Source organism: Carcharodon carcharias, chromosome 13 (genome assembly GCF_017639515.1).
Source record: "Carcharodon carcharias isolate sCarCar2 chromosome 13, sCarCar2.pri, whole genome shotgun sequence".
Classification (NCBI taxonomy): Eukaryota; Metazoa; Chordata; class Chondrichthyes; order Lamniformes; family Lamnidae; genus Carcharodon; species Carcharodon carcharias.
The window spans coordinates 124,927,560-124,951,811 of record NC_054479.1 but is presented as its reverse complement, the minus strand read 5'-3'; the positions used below and the strand labels follow the sequence as shown (position 1 = coordinate 124,951,811).

Sequence of the window (24,252 nt, the reverse complement as noted above, 5' to 3'; positions counted from 1 at the left end):
GAGAGATAGAGAGACAGAGAGGTGGAGGGGGTTGGTGTGGTTGTAGCGACAAACAAGCAGTGATAGAAGCAGATCATCAAAAGATGTCAACAACAATAGTACAATAGAACACATAGGTGTTAAAGTTAAAGTTGGTGATATTATCTAAACGAATGTGCTAATTAAGAATGGATGGTAGGGCACTCAAGGTATAGCTCTAGTGGGTTTTTTTTTATATTTTATATAATGGAAATAGGTGGGAAAAGGAAAATCTTTATAATTTATTGGGAAAAAAAAGAAGGGGGAAACAGAAAGGGGGTGGGGATGGGGGAGGGGACTCACGACCTAAAGTTGTTGAATTCAATATTCAGTCCGGAAGGCTGTAAAGTCCCTAGTCGGAAGATGAGGTGTTGTTCCTCCAGTTTGCGTTGGGCTTCACTGGAACAATGCAGCAAGCCAAGGACAGACATGTGGGCAAGAGAGCAGGGTGGAGTGTTAAAATGGCAAGCGACAGGGAGGTTTGGGTCATTCTTGCGGACAGACCGCAGGTGTTCTGCAAAGCGGTCGCCCAGTTTACGTTTGGTCTCTCCAATGTAGAGGAGACCACATTGGGAGCAACGAATGCAGTAGACTAAGTTGGGGGAAATGCAAGTGAAATGCTGCTTCACTTGAAAGGAGTGTTTGGGTCCTTGGACGGTGAGGAGAGAGGAAGTGAAGGGGCAGGTGTTGCATCTTTTGCGTGGGCAAGGGGTTGTGCCATAGGAGGGGGTTGAGGAGTAGGGGGTGATGGAGGAGTGGACCAGGGTGTCCCGGAGGGAGCGATCCCTACGGAATGCCGATAAGGGGGGTGAAGGGAAGATGTGTTTGGTAGTGGCATCATGCTGGAGTTGGCGGAAATGGCGGAGGATGATCCTTTGAATGCGGAGGCTGGTGGGGTGATAAGTGAGGACAAGGGGGACCCTATCATGTTTCTGGGAGGGAGGAGAAGGAGTGAGGGCGGATGCGCGGGAGATGGGCCGGACACGGTTGAGGGCCCTGTCAACGACCGTGGGTGGAAAACCTCGGTTAAGGAAGAAGGAGGACATGTCAGAGGAACTGTTTTTGAATGTTACATTCAAAAACAGTTCCTCTGACATGTCCTCCTTCTTCCTTAACCGAGGTTTTCCACCCACGGTCGTTGACAGGGCCCTCAACCGTGTCCGGCCCATCTCCCGCGCATCCGCCCTCACTCCTTCTCCTCCCTCCCAGAAACATGATAGGGTCCCCCTTGTCCTCACTTATCACCCCACCAGCCTCCGCATTCAAAGGATCATCCTCCGCCATTTCCGCCAACTCCAGCATGATGCCACTACCAAACACATCTTCCCTTCACCCCCCTTATCGGCATTCCGTAGGGATCGCTCCCTCCGGGACACCCTGGTCCACTCCTCCATCACCCCCTACTCCTCAACCCCCTCCTATGGCACAACCCCTTGCCCACGCAAAAGATGCAACACCTGCCCCTTCACTTCCTCTCTCCTCACCGTCCAAGGACCCAAACACTCCTTTCAAGTGAAGCAGCATTTCACTTGCATTTCCCCCAACTTAGTCTACTGCATTCGTTGCTCCCAATGTGGTCTCCTCTACATTGGAGAGACCAAACGTAAACTGGGCGACCGCTTTGCAGAACACCTGCGGTCTGTCCGCAAGAATGACCCAAACCTCCCTGTCGCTTGCCATTTTAACACTCCACCCTGCTCTCTTGCCCACATGTCTGTCCTTGGCTTGCTGCATTGTTCCAGTGAAGCCCAACGCAAACTGGAGGAACAACACCTCATCTTCCGACTAGGGACTTTACAGCCTTCCGGACTGAATATTGAATTCAACAACTTTAGGTCGTGAGTCCCCTCCCCCATCCCCACCCCCTTTCTGTTTCCCCCTTCTTTTTTTTCCCAATAAATTATAAAGATTTTCCTTTTCCCACCTATTTCCATTATATAAAATATAAAAAAAAACCCACTAGAGCTATACCTTGAGTGCCCTACCATCCATTCTTAATTAGCACATTCGTTTAGATAATATCACCAACTTTAACTTTAACACCTATGTGTTCTATTGTACTATTGTTGTTGACATCTTTTGATGATCTGCTTCTATCACTGCTTGTTTGTCGCTACAACCACACCAACCCCCTCCACCTCTCTGTCTCTCTATCTCTCCGCCCCCCACACACACACCTTAAACCAGCTTATATTTCAGCTCTTTCCTGGACTCGAACTCAAGTTCTGTCGAAGGGTCATGAGGACTCGAAACGTCAACTCTTTTCTTCTCCGCCGATGCTGCCAGACCTGCTGAGTTTTTCCAGGTAATTCTGTTTTTGTTTTGGATTTCCAGCATCCGCAGTTTTTTTGTTTTTATCACTTGTTTTCCTTCTGTTTCACTCTGTCTCACTTTCCATTTCTCTCTTGGTTGTTTTGTCTTATTTTTGGCTTTTCTGTGTCTGCCTCTCCATCTCTTCCACCTTTCTCAGTGATGATGGGTTCGTTACTGGCTGCTACCACGGAGGCCCCTGGTGAGTATTTCTTCTCCGATGGAGTGAGGTTGAAGAAATATCGTGGCATGGGATCCTTGGATGCAATGGAAAAAAACACAAACAGTCAGAAACGCTACTTCAGGTAAGACCTCCAAGTGCTACAACTGGGGTGGCACTGCAACAGAGTCATCACAAGCTTCCTGTGATGCCCCTTTGTGTGCTGGGGGCAGATGGACTCTGCTTCCTGTCAGATGTTAGCTTCAGCTGAGGGCGCAGTCTATATCTGAGCTGATGTATTTGATCAGTTTAATAATTGCCATCACATGGGTGGGTTACATGTGGTTCAGTAAATATGGTACAAGCTCATTTCTTCAAATGAAAATATTAGATTATTTTTTGCTATGAAGCCCTCCATAAAAGATAAATTTTTACCCCAATAAGTTAAACCCCATCCTCACCCTGCCCTGTCTCCCCTGCCCCTTGCCTTATAATATGGGTCTCACAGGTACAAATATGCTCAAGTGTCTCATATAATTGGCAATTCTTCAGGGATGAGTCTGGATGGTGAGTGTTGGTGGAAGATTCAACTATAGGGGGCGACGCGGTGCCTGATCTCCTGTCCACCTGCAGGGATACATAATTGAGTTCTCTTCATCTCTACCTTAGGGATGTTGGCGCCAATAATGCCATCCCCTGCTGAGCTCCCTAACTTGGGAAGATAGGATCAGGATAGGCCATGGTCTGCCATTCCGTGAGATCATGGCTGATCTGCTGCCTAACTCTATATTCCCAACTTTGCCCTATACCCCTCGTGGACCTTATCACCTGATCTGTTTAGTTTCAGTCCTGACTGTCTTGCCGCTATATCTCAACATTGACTACGATGCCATACTTTCCAAGTTGAACTTGTACCTACAATTCATTTCAATTTGTTCTTTATACTCGGCACATTTGTATAAGGGGTGATTATTTGGGTCGCAAACCTTAATCTGTCCTCAGCACCAGCCAGGCATAGTGGACAGCAGGATTGTACCCCAGCTGTTCTCAGTCTGTGTAGCAGTTTGTGAAATTTTTCTCCTTAATGCTAATTCTATTGTATATTATGTTCAGTGAAGGTGATAAGGTAAAAGTGGCCCAGGGAGTGTCAGGATCGGTTCAGGACAAGGGCTCGATCCAGAAGTTTGCACCATACCTGATCGCAGGGATACAGCATGGGTGTCAGGACATTGGAGCCAAGAGCCTCTCCATCTTAAGGTGAGCGTCATAGCCTGTTCCCCTTCCACTTGCTATCCAATCCCAACATTGTTGTTTTGTGGATAAGATAGAAAACTGGGAAGCAATTGCTTTACCGATTGGAAAATCCAACAGGGGGCCAGCAGTCATTTCATAGCTCTAGTTACAGTCCAGCTGATTCACCAGAGTAATTTTTCCTTTAGGGTCCTGGCATTCTTCTTGTGGTATTTTATCTCTACAAGGATATTATGTAGCTGCAGGGTGGGCTTGTGGACCAGCTGATATTTCCTGTGTGTTTCACAATGGCAAATTGAATGTATTGGGGCTGGGGATTATGGCTTGGGAGAAACGGGAGAAGAATTGTCACACCGTCCTATAATGCACAATTCACTCTGGATTTTTGGGCTGTAAAAATATTTGGAGAATATACCTTGAATAATTTGCTTTTCCTGTTGGTTTCATACCCCTTGCCTTCTGACTCATCCTTCCTTCCTTTTCCCCCCTCCCTCCCCCCTCCCTTCTGCCCCGCCCTCCCCCTCCCTTCTGCCCCGCCCTCCCCTCCCTTCTGCCCCGCCCTCCCCTCCCTTCTGCCCCGCCCTCCCCTCCCTTCTGCCCCGGCCCCCCCTCCTTTCCCCCCTCCCCCCGTGCCCCCCCTCCTTTCCCCCCGCCCCCTCCCTGCTTTTCAGGTCAATGATGTACTCGGGAGAATTGAAGTTTGAAAAGAGAACCATCTCCGCTCAGGTAGAAGGAGGTGTGCATGGTCTGCATTCGTAAGTCTCCCAACACATGACTCCATTTTTCCTACTTAGTTAGATTTTCATTCTCGCTTGTAGTGATGGGTTAGTTGCAGCCCATCCGCTCGGTTGTCTCACCATCCGAAATCCAACATCTCCCCAAGTGCCTCCAGTGGGATGCTGAGCCTATGGTGTTCAGATGGAATGGGGTGGGGTCACACAATCAGGCTTGATTGAGGTAGGCAAGGAAGATAACTTTGACCATCTTTCGGGAATCAGGCAAACTTTGTCTATGTTATCAGGCTATGGACTTTTCCCTTCATCCTCCTTATCCTACATATAACCACTTGGCACTCAACTAAATCAGCAATACAGTTCCTCCTCTATTTATCTTTGTCCTCTACCTCTCTCTACCATCTCTCTTCTCCTGTCTCCCCATGCCCCGCTACTTCCTATCTCTCCCTTTCCATACCTCTCTTGCCTTCATCTGCTCTCCTCGCTTAACCTCTAACATGTTGGTGTGAGAACTTGCATTGTCACATTCCCAGTGCGCAGATGTTCCTTGAATCCAGTCTTGCTATCCACAACATGTTCTCCAAATTTTAGGAGGACACTGGCACGGTCATTACAAAGTTTCAACCCGTTGTTGTAATCAGAATTAGGGGATCTTGACTTCTCTAAACCTTTCTCCTTCCTCTTACGTGGCAGAACCCTGTCCAGTGGGAGAGGTTACTTGGTGTTATCCCATTGGGAGTTCACCCCCTTTATTTTGTGGGTTGGTTTTGAGTTGCACAGTTGGTCCAAATCCTTGTTTTCAAATCCTTGTTTGACTGAGCTGTGTCAACTGCTGGCTAAGTGCCCATGAAGTGTAGCCTCTGTTGTAATGTAGGAAATGTGACAGCCAGTGTGAGCACAACAAGATCCTGCAGCCAACAATGTGCTGACTAATATTTGTTTAATAGTATTGGTTAAGGGATAAATATTGACCAAGACACCAAGGAGAACTACCCTTCTCCTCTTTGACTAGTGTCCTGGAAACCTTTATGTTCACCATGAAAGACGGGTTGGGTTTTATCTTACCTGAAAGACATTATCTCTGATAGTGAAGCGTTCCCTCAGTACTGCACTAAAGCGTCAGCCTTGATTTTGTGTTCATCTCTGCAGTGCAACTTGAACCCATGACTTTCTGACTCAGAGAAATAAACATTAATTTGTCTATTTTTGGATATCAGTTGCTTCTGCAATCCCTTAGTCTCTGGGATTTTGAGATTCTCTCAGTATCGAAGACAGCCTCACAGAAGCTGACTTGAATTTACCCTTCGCTACAAATGCATGATGTGCAACCACTTCCAAACTGTCTTCATGGAGTCCCGTTTACCCAAGCAAGAATCTTCTGCTTGCATGCATTCAAGGAAAAGAGAAGTCTTTGCAGATGGGAGCCAATTGGTTAAGCATTATTGGGAAAGGGGGTCAAATCAGAATGGCCCCCCCCACCCCAACCCCAGGGAGCAGGATGATCCTTTGAGTTGTGTAATTGTGCAGCAATGGATGGTTTAGATGTAGCGATAAACAGTTTGAATGGTATTTTGGATTCACTGGCCCTGGTATGCGGCAGAGCCCACAACTCAATTGTCATGGAGTCACCAGAATCCAGGACAGCTGATTGAGGTTGAAAATTACTCAGACTCTGCCCTGCCCCCTTGCCCTGCACACCCCCCCTCCACTCCCACTGCCCCACCCCAACTCTTCAAGGTGGTGCTTCTAGAGACTGCTGTAGTGCATGTACAGAGACTGGAATCTGCCCCTTAGCATGTAGGCATAGCAAGCGATGGCCACTGGCTTATGGGGTCTCAATGTTACATTTTCCTGTTACCTGGGATTCCAGGGTTCGCTCTTTTTAACCAATGTTTATGTTTTATGCACCAAGCTCCTCACTCTACTCTCCTGTAAAACCTATAAACCAGTGGTCTTGATTAAAATGTGAAGGGGGCTGCTGTTCCTGTGGGGCATGTGCTGTACTAGCTTGGTATTCTTTAGCTTTCAGTTACATGTTTAGCTAGTGCTGTGTTTTGCCTTGATGGCTGTTTTATCCACACTTTTGTCTTTCTTTCTCTTCTTCACTCATGCATTCACATGTCAGGTACACTTTTGTGCCATGTAAGTAAACCCAAATATTGATTAATAGTTAGCAATGTTTGCCAGTTAAAACACGCCCTCATACATCTCCTGCAATGTGCTTGCCAAGCAGGCACAAAATACTATTGAACAATCTCTCTGTCCAGTGATTCAGTGGATAGCGTTCTTATATTTCGAACTCCTGGCTTGGGACTTGACCCTCCAGGAGTTCACACCTGGAATTTGGGGTATAGTTCCCAGGCGGAGCCCAATGCATGTGACACGAGTACCATGGATGCGTCCCTGTAGAATTGTGTTAAGCGTGTGGAGCAGGAATACCCTGGGCTTGGTCCTCACTCTGTGCTAAGTTAGCCAGTGAGTAAATTATGACTCTGGGTGCATGTGCATCACAGAACTTGGAAGTTGGGAGCCTTTCCAGCATTGTACTAGTGCCAACAGCTGGGAGGAAGAAGGAAAGAGCTTGCATTCATACAACACCTTCAACAGCCTCCGATCATCCCAAATTGCTTCTCAGCCAATGAAGTATTCTCTAAGTGCAGTCACTTTTTTAATTGTTTCATGGGATGCAGGCGTCGCTGGCAAAGCCAGTATTTGCTGCCCATCCCTAATTACACTTGAACTGAGTATCTTGTTAGGCCATTGCAGAGGGCAGTTAAGAGTCAGCCATGTTGCTGTGGGTCTGGAGTCACATGTAGGCCAGACCAGGTAAGGATGGCAGATTCCCTTCCCTAAAGGACATTAGTGAACCAGATGGGCTTTTACAACAATCAATTACTATTGCCACTATTACTGAGACTAGCTTTCAGTGAATTAAATATAATTTCTACCAGCTGCTGTGGTGGGATTTGAATTCATGTCCCCAGATTATTAACCTGGGCTTCTGGATTACTAGTCCAGTGACATTATCGCCACCGTCTCCCCATTTTATGTAGGCAGACACAACAGCCAATTTGTACACAGCAAGATCCCACAGTCAGCAATAAGATGTATGACCAGCTTTTTGGCCCAGTATTTAGCAATTGATGGAAGACCGAGATAATTGTGCATGGACTCTGGACGAGGGGAGTTTGATGGATGATTGATTTTTCCTCATGCTCCAGGCTGCGGTGGTAGTGTGCTGATCTTTCCAAGCATCTTATCGTGTTTTTAGATATACATTTTTTTTCTTTTTCAGTTACGAGAAGCGGCTTTACTGAAGAGGGAGGCGTTGCCCACCAGGCCATAGCTCCCAACGTCCCCTCCCCACTGGCCGTCAAATCGCACAGGCGCCCCTGACCACCTCCCTCTGCCCCTCACGCAGAGACAGCAACCCCGCTCTGTGACTCCTGGCTTGTGATGCACAATTCCTTTTTTTTGTTCTTGGACTTTTGTAACTTGGAGCTGTGAAGAATGTAGCAAGAGAGAAAGAAAGCAGCAACATCACCACCACTGCACCCAGAGAGAGCGCGCGAGTTGTCGATGTGATCACCTGCTGTATACTCGCTATCTATCCATGACCAGGAAATGAGCCTGGTATAAAGCTATTTACAGCAAGATTTCACTGATAGTTTCACTGAACAGACTTGAGCCGCAACTTTTTTGTCACCAGAAGTATTCGTATTTTTGTTTAAAAATAATATATATGTGTATGGAGGGGAGTGGTGGAGAAATGAGATTCTTTTTCAGTCCCAAAAAGCAGTGTCACCAAAAGGGGAAGGGAGGGACATTCAGGTTTACAATGTCGCATCCTCCCTGCTACATACACAACAGTTGATGCATTGTTTAATGGATGGGGATGATTTTTTTGTCATTTTAACTAGCTCTCTGCTGCACAGCAGAAAATGAGGGAGTTGTTCAGTTCAATGGGGTCTTGAAAGGGCTGGGAGGCTGCTGTTTACTCTTTTCAAATTCCCAGAGGCATGCTGGACATCCCACATCTCATTCAGTTGAGTGGTTGAAGTCTCACCTCCCTGTGTCGAGAGTTGGAGGCACTCCTTTGGAACTGCTCTCATCATCAAACAAAGGATTTGGGAGGTGAGACGGTGGCGATAATGTCACTGGACAAGTAATCCAGTACCTCATGCATCATTTCCCAGTTCTGTTTGTTTGAGCTGTGGGAAAATCCTCCAAACTAAAATAATTCTGAATGAAGTTCACTTTCTCTTTCCCATTTCAGTACATTCAAACTATTCCCCTACCCCATCCCCTTGCTCCACCCATCAATCTCTAGCCAGTTAACATGCCCTCAAGTGAAGTTGAGATCCCTTTGGTATGTTAACCACAAGTGTAGGCTCTGCAGAATCGGATGTGGATGAGAAATACTTCAATTCTGCCACTTGTTGTTGGATGAAACTTGATGAGAAATCTGACACAATTCAATGCCTGTAAAGATCTAAAACAGAACGAAATGAAATAAATGCAGTTTGATTTTGAAAATACTTTTTTGTTTGTTAGTAGCCCTTCAGGAAATCCAGCTGAACGTGAGTGATGGGAATCATTTTCACCTGGTTGTTTAGGGTCAGACTGTGTTCCACCAATTACAATCCACAGCACAAAACTGTTAATTCAACTCTAAAAACAGGAACTGCAAACTCTGGAAATCTGAAATTAAAAGCAGGAAATGCAGAGACATTGAAGAGTTTCACACCAAAAACTTAATGTTTTGATTTTCCACATGCTGACAGTCTTAATTACAATTCAGCTTGATTTACCAGTCTCTCTGAGGCTACAGGCAGCTTGTTAGGAAAAGTATTGCAGTCGGGAAACTCTTGGGGTTGTGGCGCTATAATGGGACAATACAGAGGGAGCTCCATTCTGTATTTAACCGTGCTGTAACTGCCCTGGGATTGTTTCCCAATGATTTCAAAGGGACATTGGATCAACACTTATAGGAAATAAACTTGCAGGGTTAAGGGTATAGAGCAGGGAATGGGACCGACTGGATTGCTCTGTGGAGAGCCAGCAGAGACTCGATGGGCCAAATGGCCTCTCTGCCTTGAATAATTCTATGACAAGGGAGTCAAGGGTTATGGGGGAAGCACACATTAAAGGGCCAAATGGCCTACTCCTGCCCCTAAATCCTATGCTCCCCCCACAAACAGCAATATGATAATGAGCATGCATCAGGTCATAAATGGGCAAGGAAATCTGTTGATTACCTCACCCCCTCCCCCAGCTGACGAATCAGTACTCCATGTTGAACACCACTAGGAGGAAGCACTGAGGATGGCAAGGGTGCAGAATGTATTTTGGGTGGGGTGCTTTAATATCCATCACCAAGAGTGGCTCAGCAGCACCACGACCGAGCTGACCCAAGTCCTATAGGACATTGCTGCAGACCCAGTCTAGCAGCTGGCGGTGAGGGAACCAACAAGAGGGAAAAACATATTTGCCCTCATCTTCTCCAACCTGCCTGCCATATCTGTCCATGACAGTATTGGCAGGGGTAACCACTGCACAGTCCCTGTGGAGAAGAAGTCTGTCTTCATATTGAGGATACTGTCCATCGTGTTCTGTGGCACTACCACCCATGCTAAATGGGATAGATTTTAAATAGATCTAGCGACTCAGCATAAGCAGTAAGTGATAGAGCTAAGCGATTCCACAACCAACGAATCAGATCTAAGCTCTGACGTCCTGCCACATCCAGTCGTGAATGGTGATGGAAAATTAAACAGCTCACTGGAAGAGGAGGCTCCATAAATAACACCATCCTCAATGATGGAGGAGCCCAATACATTAGTGAATGAGATAAGGTTGAAGTACTTGTAACAATCTTCAGCCAGAAGTGCCGAGTAGTTGATCCATCTCGGCCTCCTCCAGATGTCCGCAGCATTGCAGATGCCAGTCTTTAGCCAATCCAATTCACTCCACGTGATGTCAAGAGATGGCTGAAGGCACTGGATACTGCAAAGGCTTTGGGCCCTGACAATATTCCAGCAATAGTACTGAAGACTTGTGTTCCAGAACTTCATGTGCCCTTAGCCAAGCTGTTCCAATACAGCTACAATACCGGCACCTACCCGGCTATGTGGAAAATTGCCCAGGTATGCCTTGTACACAAAGCAGGACAAATCCAACCTGGCCAATTATTAACCCATCAGCCTACTCCATCATCAGTAAAGTAATGGAAGTCATCAACAGTGCTATCAAGCAGCACTTGCTCAGCAATAATCTGCTCACTGATGCTCAGTTTGTTTAAGAGTAAATATAGCATGGGATGATGGGTGGATGGGGAAAGGTTTGTGTTTGAGTATTGAAAACAATCCAACAGCTTTGCTAAGGATATTTTTGGTGACTGGAAAAAGATCACCAAGAGAATAGTAGCTGCTTGGTAAGTCTTCAGAAGAAAAACTTCCTATAGCCGAGGAGAGACAAAGTCACAGTGTAACCAATTCTGGGACTCTGAGAAAGAGCTTCCCATTTACAAATAGTCTATTGTTATTATCCCAGCTGATGTTGCTATTAGACAAGCTAGGTGTCAGAGTGGAACCCGGCTTGTTAGATCCTAATTTTTTTGTTTAGACGTGGAGAGTGGCTACTGAACAGTCACAGGAGTCAGCTGATGAACTTTTAACAAAAGAATAAAAGATTAAACAAAAGATGAATTATATTACCTTACTCCTTCACCCATAACTATACCTTTGCTGATATATATAAATTTGTAAGGCTAACACAAGTTACAAAAGCTATTTTATACTCTAATGTTCACACTAAGTACACGGTCCATGTAAACCAATCGGCGACCTGTGGTCAGGCACGCCACACTCAAACCAAGTGACAGATGCCACCCCAAACAGGCTATTAATCTCTCCTCAACTACCCACCCCGCCACAGATGCTTGTCACACCGTGAGCCAACCGGTCTCATTGAACTCTGTCTTTCACATCAGGATTTCCAATCTCCACTCTCAAAGAACTTGCTTTGGAATCTTCTCAAAAACAATGCCTTCCACAAGGATCCACCTTCCCGATTTTGAATTCCCCTTCCGGTAACTCTTCCCTGGATCATCACGCACATTCAAGCTTTCTTCAACGCACTTTCTCTCACCGACTCAGCCATGCCAACAGAACACCACTGCTTCACATGTCCATAGAGACCTTTGGCTATCCATTTGGATCTTCTGGCTTCTCCCAAGCCTATATTGCTTTAAATCTGCGTCCTGCAGCTTTCTCCCTTTAAGTTTGGAGCCTTTCTCTGTTCCTTGCTCTTAACTTCACTTAACAGGACCTTTTCCAGGTTCCTGTCTTGTCCTTTAACTGGCCTCATGGGACCTTTCCTGTTCCACTCCCTTATTTTCTGGGATTATCTTCTTTGGTTTTTGGAAACTGCTCCTTGCAGTTCCCTCTCCTATCTGCTTCTGCTGGCTACTACTTCCAACTTTACTTTGGGACTTGCCATCTGTTCCTCTTTTAAGCTGCTTCTGCTGACAACTCCTTTCAGCTTTCGGGCCCACTGACCAACTGAAACTGCTTTTCTGTCACTGTGGGGCCTCCTGTTGCTAGGCAACAGCACAGTTTTTTCCTACCTTGTGTTTGTTTTACCTTCCCTTCATAAAATCTCAATCCACATGCAGGTACATAAACAAAACCTTAGACCCACTGTCTCCACTCAAAAGTGAAACAAGATCCCAGGTTTCAACTTTTTTACTCATAAATAGAAAAAATATAAATTAAAATTAAAGCTAAAACTTAACTTAAAGATATACCTTATTCCTAACACACCAAATGCACATATAACTTACTTAAACCATCTCTGTTTCCTAACGCTATCAAAAATCTATCAGACTCCACCTTGAATACATTCAGTGACTCAGCCTCGACTGCTTTCTGGGGAAGAGAATCGCCAAACCCAATGACCCACTGAAAGAAAAAGTTTCTCCTTGTTAAAAGGGCGACCTCTTATTTTTAAACTGTGCCCCCTAGTTCTAATCTCGCCCACAAGAGGAAACATCCTCTCTATATAAAAACAAAAAAACTGCGGATGCTGGAAATCCAAAACAAAAACAAAAACAGAATTACCTGGAAAAACTCAGCAGGTCTGGCAGCATCGGCGGAGAAGAAAAGAGTTGACGTTTCGAGTCCTCATGACCCTTCAACAGAACTTGAGTTCGAGTCCAAGAAAGAGTTGAAATATAAGCTGGTTTAAGGTGTGTGAGTGGGGGGCGGAGAGAGAGAGAGAGAGAGGTGGAAGGGGGGTCCTCTCTATATCCACCCTATCGAGTCCCCTCAGGACCTTATATATTTTCATAAGATCACCTCATCCTTCTAACTCCAGTGTGTATAGTTCCAACCTTTCTTAATAAGATAAGCCCTTCATCCTTGAGCTTGCTGTGTGCAAATTGGCTGCTGCGTTTTCTTAAATGACAACAGTGATTATCTTAAAAGTACTTCTCTGCACAGCCTGCATATGTTTCCTTTTCAATGCTTAAGTATAATGAATTGTCCTAACTAACCTGTTCAGCATAGACTAGCCCATGTTGCCTAGTGATCTGCTACATAAATAACTTCTCCGTATCAACTGCAGCCACCTTGGGAAGGAGACATGGCATCTAAAAGCATATCAGGAAAGTCAGTATACCTTCCAATATAAAGTTTTGAGTGAAGTACTTAAAATCCCCTGGTGTTAGATTGACTTCCCTGTTTTATAGCAATGAATTTGCACTCTGTGTGTCAGCCTAGTTTCTGAGCTCAATTCTCAAGTGGGGCTTGAACCCACAACCTCTGACCTGGCTATTGTCAAGTCAAGTTTACAGCTAAGGGAATGGGAGACAAATGGAATCATAGAATGATCATGCCTGTGTCACCTATCTGAACAGATGTCCAATTATTCCCATTCCCTGTCTTTTCCCCATAACCCTCCAAATTTCTTGTCTTCAGGTATTTCTCCAATGTTCTTTGGAAAGTTATTATTGAGCCTGCATCCACCAGCCTTTCAGAGTTCCAGATCATTAAAATTCACAGCATAAAGACATGGTCCTTATCACGCCTCTGGTTCTTTTGTCAATTACCTTAAATATGTCCTCTGGTTCCTAATCCTGCCAGTGGAAATACTTTCTCCCATATACCCAATGCAAACCCTTTATAGTTTTAAATACCTCTATTAAATCTCTTCTGAACTTTCTCTGCTTTAAGGAGAACAATTCTAGCTTCTGCAGTTTCTTCATGTAAATGAAGCCACGCATTGTTGGTACCATTCCAGGCTTTGAAATCTTTCCTAAACTATGGTGTCCAGAATTGGACGCAACATGGGCCTAAACCAATGTAATAGAGTGATTTTTTTTTACATTAAATATTTGAATATGGAGGGTGAATTAATTGAATTCTCCAGAAAGTCCAGTGTAGCCTGCCGGATACCCAACTCGAACTTAGCCTCTCCAAGATAGCAACACGTTACTGTTACTACTTTCTCATTTTCTGTACAAAGAGGGGTTGCAGGCTGGTACAATCCTTAAAATCAGAAGTACAGAGAATGATGGTATGAAGTAGAGAAACAGGAGCACATTGAATTCTTCCACAAACAGAACTAGCTTTTCAGAAAATATGTTGCTTCCATTGGGATTTCAAAGCCTAAAGGCATAAAGACCAAGCTTTGTTCCTCTGGGCAGTTTAATTACTTGTTAAGTAAACATGTTCAAAAGAAAACAAAAACAGAATTACCTGGAAAAACTCAACAGGTCTGGCAGCATCGGCGGAGAAGAAAAGAGTTGACATATTGAGTCCTCATGACCCTTCAACAAAGGGTCAAACAGTTGGGTTAGGCCTTAGCTGGAGTATTGGTGAGAAATGACATGGAGATGCCACGATTCATTGTACAGGATTGAATAGATGAGGGTTTCAGAATCCGCCGGGAGGTACCACGGAACCCTGGTGCTGCAATCAAGCTCCCCTCTCTGCTAAGAATGGTATGTGATGTAAAATGAATGGGTTACCATTTAAAACTAAGGAGAGATGAATTCAGACATGCTCGCTGAAAATTTGTATGCTAAAACCTCATGGTGCAATTTCAGAATCAAGGTGAATTGAGAAGTCAAAACCTAGTTACATATAATTACACACAAATTGCAACACAGAAAGAGGCCATTTGGCCCAGCCAGTCTGTGTTGGTGTTTGCCCTCATCACAGGCAGTATCCTAATGCCAATATTCTCGCCCTGTTTCCATGCTGCTGTATTTTATGGAATGAAAACCAGGCAGGTTTTAGAATATGGTTTGGGGGTCAAGGTACTACTGATATTATTACCAAGCTAGTGATCAACAACAACTTTCATTTACATAGCACCTTTAACAGAGTAAAATGTCCCAAAGTGCTTCACAGGAGCAATTTTCAAATGAATTTTGACACTGAGTCACATGAAGAAATATCAAAGCAGATGATCAAATGCTTGGTGAAAGTGACCCCCTCCATGTGTACGTCAGTACAATGTGTGCTTAAAGAGTGTATGAGTGTGTGTGTGAGACTATGATTGAGTCTATGTGTGTGCTTTTGTGAGGGTGTGCGATTCTGTTTCTGTGAGTCTATGTGCATGTATGTTTCTGTGTCTGAAAGAGCCTGTATTATCCTGTCTGCATAAGTCTATTTGTGTTAGAACCATAGAAGAACCATAGAACACTACAGCACAGAAAACAGGCCATTCGGCCCTTCTAGTCTGTGCCGGAATATTATTCTGCTAATCCCATTGACCTGCACCCAGTCCATAACCCTCCAGACCTCTCCCATCCATGTATCTATCCAATTTATTCTTAAAACTTGAGTATAGAACTGTGCTTGAGGAGGGATGTTGTGTGTCCATGCTCATATCTCCTGATGATGATCTGACTCATCCTGTGGCTTGATCACAGTAATATGGACAGTACATTGGATCAGTGCCTCAGCTGACTCAGTGTGTTTTGGCTGAAGCTAATCCTTAGGCACATTATCTTACAATTAGGTCAGGTCATTGCTTCTTAAAGAGGAAACACACATTGTTAAATCTGCAGGAGGGATCCGACCACTTCATTTTCTTTCAAGCCGTTTCCTTTGTTGAATGGCCAATGATGGCTGAAACATGAAGTATGTACTGCAAGAACCAGGGCTTTGAAAATTACTTGAGCTGAAATTCAAGCACCTGATACTATGGCCCTGGAACAGGCAAGCTCTGTCCCTTCAGAATGCTCCTGTTTCATTTATCACTTTGGTAGCAGGAATGTGGTCAGAAGAGGTGCAAGGACCGATGCATGTGTCATGGAGGAGTGGCATAGACCCCTTCCATTTTTACCGCACAACCCATCATTGCAGGGAAGCAATGAGCAAAGGACATAAGGAAAGGAGATTTTGGGGAGGGGTCTCCCTTCACCACACAGAGTTGCTTCCAGAGCAATATTGGTCCAATGCTCAACACATAGTTCCACATCTCTGTTTTCTGGTGTGTAGGGAGGGAGGGGGAAAAGAAAAGTCGCACAATGAAAATGAATGCCCCCTAACTTACTTGTCACTTGCGGAAGCTGAAGGAATTTAAGTTCAATTAATAAATCTGGAATATGAAGCCAGCCTCAGCAATGATGACCATGACAGCTATCATTGATTGTTGTAAAAACCTACCTAGTTCACTAATGACTTTTCGGGGAGAAAATCTGCCATCTTTACCTGGTCTAGCCTATGTGTGACTCCAGACCCAGATCAATGTGCTTGACTCCTACCTGCCCTCTGCAATAGTGTGGCAAACCACTCAGTTCAAGGGCAATTAGGGAATGGGCAACAAGTGCTGGCCTTGCCAGTGACACCCATATCCCATGAAAGAATAAAGAAAAAAAAAGCTATCTGAGGGGTTCAGTGTTTGTGTCCATGTGTCTCCTGTTTGCTCAGAGATTGTGTGTCTGTCTCTGTGTGCTTAGTGACTGTGTATCTGTCTGTCTGTGCACAATCTGTATCTGTCTGCGTGCAGTCTGTGAACGTGTGCCATCTGTGTTTGTACCCTCTTTGTGGTTGCGGGTCTGTCTGCCCCCCGTGTCTGTGTACCTGTCCATCTGTGTGCCTTCTTTGTCTGAATCCATCTGTATGTATGTGTTTGCCTGTATCTGAACCTAGAATCATTTACTATTCCACCAATGCTGGTGTTTTTCTCCCCATGAGCCATCCAATCTAATCCCACTCCCTTCTGCACTCCCCACAATCATTAATATCCCACTCACTCTAATCCCACTCTCCCCTTCACTCCCCATACCCATTAACATCTCACCTGCTTAATAATCCCACTTTCCTGCTTGTGGCCCAAGCACTTTAATATCCCACGCAGTTTTACCACACTTTCCTGCTCAGTCCCCATACATTTTAATGTCACATCTAGCCTAATCTCACCCTGTCTCGTTCTCCAAACCCTTAATATGTCACCCATTCTACTCCCATTCACTCTCCCTTAAAATCCATCCCCTTGGATTTCCACTAATCCCACTCTCCTGCTCACTCCTCATATCCTTTAATCTCCCATCCTATTGTGGTGGAGCTCTATTTTGGTTATGGTACATATGTGTCTGGTTACACTGATCTCTGTCCATGTCATAACTATCTCAGCCATGGTTACAGTGGCTTCCAGGTTTGTGTTCAGTTGATTCCAGTTACAGTAGATCCAATTACAGGTAGACCCCAGTCCCAGTTTAGTTATATGTCCCATTACCATCTATCATTAACATTGAATATAGAAGAAATCTGTGAGGTCAATCAGATGTAAAAGAAGAGATTTACTGGAATTTACTGGAAGAGATTTACTGGAATTTACTGGAAGAGTTTTACTGGAATTTACTGGAAGAGATTCACTGGTGCCAAGATGGGACTTGTTATGTCAAAAGACTAGAGAAGCTAGGTTTGTTTACATTTGAGCAGAGAATTTATTGGAGCTGTTTAAAATTATAATGGTTTGATAGAGTAAATAAAGAGGAACTATTTCCATTGGCAGGAGAGTCGGTAACCTCAGGACTTAGATTTAAGATGATTTCCAAAATAGTGGGGTGGGGGTGAAGAAGAGAAATGTTTTTTGTAGTAAGTTGTTATGATCTGGAATACATTGCTTGATAGGTTGGTGGAAGCAAATTCAATAGTAGTTTTCAAAGGGAATTGGATATACTCTTAAAGAAGGGAAAATTTGCAGGGCAGTAACTAAACAGCAGAAGAGTGGAACACATTGGATCGCACTTTCAGAGAGCTGGCATAGGCACAATGGGCAGAAAAGCCTCCTTCTATACTATATGATTTTTATTTTAGATGGCACCTGCTGTCTCCTAAAATGATGGTTTGTGCCGTTGCGGTTAACTATGTGTTAAGCATTGCCTGGTGTGGCTCAGGAGTCCCTGGTGTGGCAGTCTCTGTTGCATATGTTGTAGAGGTAGACAGTAGGCTGAGAAGGTGCATGATTCACTGGCCGCTCTTTTCTCTGGGGCCTCTTGAGCTCGCTAAATTTTTCATTTCTCCTTGCTTTTTTAAATGCATTCCAAACAGTCAGCCTCCAGTGGCCGTGGTCATCAGTGACTATCTCTCATTTTCCAGTTTCAATGTTTACCATCTTTCTAAGATGATTTTATGAAAATTAAATTTTGATTATTCTCACACTTTTACCCAATTTCCATTAATTTCTTTTCCTATTATTCCCACTCCTTTTGTCCACAATTCCTTGATTTCCACTTATATTATCTTCATTCCCCTTATTCCCAATCACTTTATCCTAATTCCCATTATGTTCTCTCTCACTATAAGAAAAAAAGACTTACATTTATATAATGCCTTTCACAATCTCAGGATGTCCAAAATGCCTTAGAACCAATGAAATACTTTTAAAGTGAAGTCACTGTTACGTGTAGGAGCCATGTATCCTCACTCATCTCACCCTCACTCACCTTTTCCTTACTCCTGTTATCCTCACTCCCTTTATCCTCACTTCTGCTATCTTCACTTGTGTTATCCAGTCCTTTTATTGAGCAGTTGGAGCTCTTGATACTCTACTGCAGGATTTGGGGAGAGCATTATGGTGGATTGCCTCCATTAGGATGGATGGCTGAGCCTTCCCTTCATCAGCCAAATGGCACTGAGACTTAAATTTGGCTTGCAAGCTAAATGCCAATTTTACCCAGCATATTAAACATCTAGAGTTCACCTTGGAATATGATGTGCACTAGGACCCTGCAGAGACAATGTACTTACAGTCAGAATCAGATGCTAATATCTAGTAAACCAAAGACACCATGGTTACCTGATATTAGTGTGTTAGCCAACATGCTTCCTGGTGCAAGCGCACAGGTGAGTTGTGAAGGGTGGCGAAGGCACAGGCTCATTGCTGGTACTATTCTCCAAGTCAGAAAATCAATTATACAGCTGTGAACGTGTTGAAACATCAGGAAACAAGGAGTTGTGCACCAGGGGAGTCTGCAAGCTCAGCAGGTGAGTGTGACTGTCTCTATCAGGCACTGCAGGAGGAATTGCTTATTGTACTGGCTCAGACTGATGCCAGGGTTTAAATATTTCATTTCATTTTCCTATTTTTAAACAAATCATTCTTCGTTCTGGCGCTTTTAAAAAATATGTTCTTTCTACTGAAACTACCGAGTACCTGTAATCTATTATAAACTGGGCAGAGAGATATTAAACTAACCCTTACCATCCCTGCCTAGCTTATATACAAAGACCCCAGTTTTCCACAAACTAACTTATGATACCAACTAGTAATCACCAAACCCACAAATTCGAACTAGCCCCCAACCGGACGGATTCTAACTAGTAACCCCAGCCCATAACTTCTAACTAGTAACCCCAAACCCTCGGAATCTAACTATTAAACCTCAGCTCAAGACCCTAACGAGTAATCCTAGCCCGAAGGACTCTATCTAGTAACTCCTAGCTCTACAGATTCTCAGTAGTAGCTCTCATTCTCACCAAACCTAACTAGTGATCCCCAGTTCCATGCATCCTAACTTGCGACACCAGAAGCAGGTACTCTTAACTAGTAACCCCTACCCATGTATTCTCACTAGTGACTCCCAGCCCACCTACTATAACTAGTAACACTAGGGTCAGTAGTCTTAATCAAATGTGTATGCTCTGTACCCTATCTTTTCCTTGCCAAGCTCCTGTTGCTTATTTGCTGTTTTAACTGTCGATCTTTTATTCAAATCCTTGTGCACTTTTACTTAACAAACATCAACCAAAGGTCTGTAGTGGAGGATTTAAAGCACTTGCAGTGACTAAAAAACACTATTTCTGTCTGATAATTATGCCAAACACTGAAAAAGGTTATAGATCATGGGCCAACATTGTGTGAATATGAGTTTTGAGATCACAGATCTAACAACACTATTAATCTTTTATTTACTAAACTAGCTGCAGTGGTTAATGTTTTGGACATGCTGGGCTAACTAGTAGCCTCCAGTTAAACATACTCTAACTTGTGGCCCCCTAGCCTAACTAACTAGTGACCCCCAATCCATCTTCTCTAACTAGTGGCCCACAGTGATCTCGAGCCCCATGTACTCCAGCTAGGGACCATCAGGCACACATACTCTAATGGTAATCTCCAGCCCAACTAACACTGCTCACGTACTCTTAATTAATAACCAACCCCATGTATCCTAACTAGTTAACCTCGGCCTAACTTCCCTAACTAACAAAATAGACTAATGGCCGTTTGGTAGTACAGAACTTGAGTATTTCTGAAAAAGAGACATGTCGAAGCTTTTTGTCCTGCACTCATCAGGACACTTCGCAAGAATACCAATATAGAGGGAAGACAACAATTTACACTGCACATGAAGAGAGTGCTGATTGGTTCACAAGCAGACTAAGATTGGTTGCCTGGAGAATGCATCATTGATGGTAACTGACGGTTACCATCAGTTACCAAGCATTGTTTGAAATTTAAACCAGGCAGCTTGACCCTGATTAGTCAAGGGTTTGTCCTGAGGAATGAGTCAATGAATGGCTGTCACTTATTTTGTTTAGCTGAAACAGGTGCAATGTGTGTACATGTTCTTTCTGTCTGCAAAGAACAGGGCCCTGTGTATTAATATATGTAGCACATACCAATGCATGCAAACGCATCACACTGTGAGCCAGTCTGACAATTTTAAATTGGTTCTCAGCGTAATTCTTAGCACCCTGATGATTATTTAGCAAATGTTGTCCAACTGCAGAATCACATCTGATGTTGGACATTTTGTCTTAAGTTTAGCAAGCATGGGCTAGTTGGACACAGTCTGTACCTTGCCTATTGTGAATGCTATTTGATATGATCTGCCAGTCTTTGGGACGTATGACCTATTATCACACCGGGACTGAAATTCATATACCACATTTTTCATTTTTGTGATAGGCGGAATGTCTTTTTGGCTTGATGGCAGCATCTTGTTGGTGACGAATACCACTCATGTTGCTACTGCATAATGAATGGCGCAGCAGGCTCGAAGGGCCGAATGGCCTACTACTGCTCCTAGTTTCTATGTTTCTATGTTTAGATACCTTGCCTTTTCAGGGTGATCCGAGGTAGATTGGGCACTTTTCAGGGCCAAGTTAACGACCACAGACTAATATTTAATTATAGACTGACCCAGTGAATGGGGATTCAGTTACAGACTAATACCCAGTGAATGGGGTCAGGGTTGCAGACTGACACCTGCCTCTGCCACCCACCCGCAGCCCGCAATCGGCGCCCCCCCCCGCCACATCCGCCCCACCAATGCTTTCTCTACAATTACTTGCTTTTTAGACTGGCAACAGTTGAGATTTAGAGTGATTTTCCTGGGAAGATTCTGAAAAAGCTAAGGGCGAATCAAGCCAAGGTGCTGAACTTCTCGCTGTCCCCCACTGTCTTACTTTATTATTCTGAGTCCAATTTCCTTACATGACCCTAGATTCCCAATGCCCCTGCAGTTCCGGAACTTGGAATATTTGATGCCATTTATTATCCTCAATCCTGACATGGACCAAATATTTACCCAGTGTGTTTTTCTAAAAATAATAATCAAGAAGGCGCCCATTGGCTTTGGTTGCTCCTGTACAGACATCAAAATTTATCTATAATTGAAGACACAGCTGGTGTTGTCAAATGCTTATTCAGCGCTTTGTGTCTAGAGACACAGAACACATCAATGATATTTAACAGTGTGACAGGAATCTCTCAAAATGGCTGTGCCTCATTAAAGTATTATGATTCAGCTGATGGTAAAGGCTGAGTTGTTCAAATCCCAGAGGGAAACTTGAAACAACTGTCATAACTCATTTTTGCAACTTGTATGTTTCGAGATGTAGGCTTTGAATTCAGTAGTAATAAGACCACCGAGTCTCAAGAGGGTTTTTTATAAAACTAAGTTAAACATTTATTAGTATAAGAAAGATTGTAAACACATACATGCATCTACAAAATTACTACTGTAGTAACTACAAAAAACCCCTAATTAATCTGACTCTCACTTACAGCCCTGTTTAGGCAACAATAAATCTCATAGATTTTAAAGAGACACCTTGGAAAGCACAACCTGGACCGTCGCATTCAAAATGAGTTTCTTTCAGCTCTGGGTCCTTTCAGACAACAGCTTGAGGCTTCTCACACTTGTTGGATCTTAAAATGCCTCTCCCTTACATATGATCTCCTTTCTCCTTTCTACGTATTTTCCTCTTTGAATGTAAATTTTCCATTGTATCACTAGGACTAGGCTTTTAACTTTACTTCTTCTAACAATAGCATCCATTCATCCCACCAATTTTATTAGTAAGCTGAAAAAATAAACGCACCGCTTGGTGCCTTCTAGCTAGGTGTAAGATTTCACCCGCAGTCCTCAATGATTTCTTTTAACAAATGCAAATTTACACTTTACCTTCTACCCTCCTTACGTTTATCTAATTAACATCTCAAAACTACTATACATCAAAGCACCCAGTCCTTTAATCCAATTAAGACACACACACATGTGAACTCAGACACAGCTAAACTCTATTTTAAAAAATAATTTGCAATAACATTATAGACATTAATATCTCTTTATGACAAGAGTCATAGAAAATCTTTGTTTCAATAGTTTAAGTCATCATTGTCCAATAGAATTCGCTGACTTAGGTCCAGGTGCGGTGATGGCAACATTGTTTTAGCCCCATGTACTAATATTATTAGGAAACTCTTTATACACAATACAAGAAAACATGCTTCACAAGTGTATATTTATTGAACAAATTTATGTTGCCATTCAAATTACTACGGAAGTACAGCACATACAATAATCAAAAGACACTGATACTGTTTTACATCTTAGTGCTTTGCCAACAAACACACAGACGTTTGCATGCATATACCAAGCAAATATATAAGCATTGAGATCACAGGCCCAACAATAGCATCATTTTTATTTACTAATAAGAAATGTGGTTAGCTTCGTCTGGCTAATGTGGATTACTTTGGATTCTCAATTTTCCACTTCTGGATCCCCAATTTCTCATATATGGATTCCCAATTTGGCACATCTGGATTATCAATTTGACAACCTGCTGCAAATGAATCGATTCAGGCTTCCTGTATTTTGTGTTCCTTCAGCTATTAGGTGCCTGACCGACTATCCTTTAAATGGTCAACTTATACAAGGCGTGTTGTCCTGCTGTCAGGTGCTGGACCACCTACTAATATCTCTCTTTGAACTTCACAGACCGAGCAGCTTTCAGTCTACATGTTGGCGTTCTGTACTGATGATAAATATGGACTCTTTGTTTCACTCCCACCCAATCTTTCTCCTCTCCCTCTCCTAGTCAAGATGCGGTCTCTTCGTGGGATACACTTCTTTGGATATTAGCTGTGCTGGTGTATTTCATGCAGTGAACTAATCATTACCCAGAGAGTCAGTGCTGCTGGAGAAAGAAACAAAGAACAAAGACTTGCATTTATATAGCGCCTTTTATGACCTCAGGACACCCCCAAAGCACTTCACAGACAATTTAGTATTTTTTTGAAGTGTAGTCAAGTTGTAATATAGGAAATGCAGCAGGCAGTTTGTGCACAGCAAGCTCCCACAAATTGCAATGAAATAACAGTAATGGACAACCTGTTTTTAATGTCGTTGATTGAGCACTAAATATTAGCCAGGACTCTAGGGAAGACTCACCTGTTCTTTGATTGGTGCCGTGGGATCTTTTATGTCCACCTGAGAGCACGGACAGGGGCTTGGTTTAATATGTCATACAGAGATTTAACATCTCAATGCTGACTCGAAGCCTGATGTCTGTGCACCTGCCCTAACAGCCAATGGTTACAGAAACCTTAGTGGAATCTCCTCTTGCTTCATAGTCCAGGGGCACTAAGGCCTGTAGTCGCAGCCCACATACTGTTGTGGCTGCAATTAATTAACTCAGCATAGAGCATGGATGAAACCTGGGCTATTCATGCTCCATATTGCTCAAAGCTAGATCACCTGACATTCAGATCACCCTTCGTCATTTTATTTTGCTCGAGAGGAACATGGGTACTTTTGGGCTTCTCACACCATGCAGCACCTGAGAGAGCAGCTCGAGTATTCTACTTCCAGATTACTCCAGGACTGCTCCACTAGAAGATTTATGAGAGTGAAGTTTTTGTAAAGTAACTGTCAGAAGTGCTGTCTTTTGGATGAGATATTAAACTGAGGGCCTGGCTCCTCCCTCAGGTGAACCCATAGAAAATCTCAAGGCACTATTTTGAAGAAGA

General features: G+C 43.6%; 1 protein-coding gene across 5 annotated transcripts in view; it reads left to right on the top strand.

Annotated features, from left to right (window-relative positions):
- Positions 1-9,011, top strand: part of LOC121286319 (inosine-5'-monophosphate dehydrogenase 1) — a 46,647-nt gene extending 37,636 nt beyond the window's left edge. For all 5 annotated transcript variants that reach the window (XM_041203388.1, XM_041203389.1, XM_041203390.1 and 2 more), the window contains 4 exons: positions 2,489-2,633; positions 3,602-3,745; positions 4,411-4,494; positions 7,769-9,011. In XM_041203388.1, coding sequence (XP_041059322.1) covers positions 2,489-2,633; positions 3,602-3,745; positions 4,411-4,494; positions 7,769-7,790 — 395 coding nt within the window. In that variant the 3' untranslated portion in view covers positions 7,791-9,011. The remainder of the gene's footprint in view (positions 1-2,488; positions 2,634-3,601; positions 3,746-4,410; positions 4,495-7,768) is intronic.
- The last annotated feature ends 15,241 nt before the right edge of the window (positions 9,012-24,252 follow it).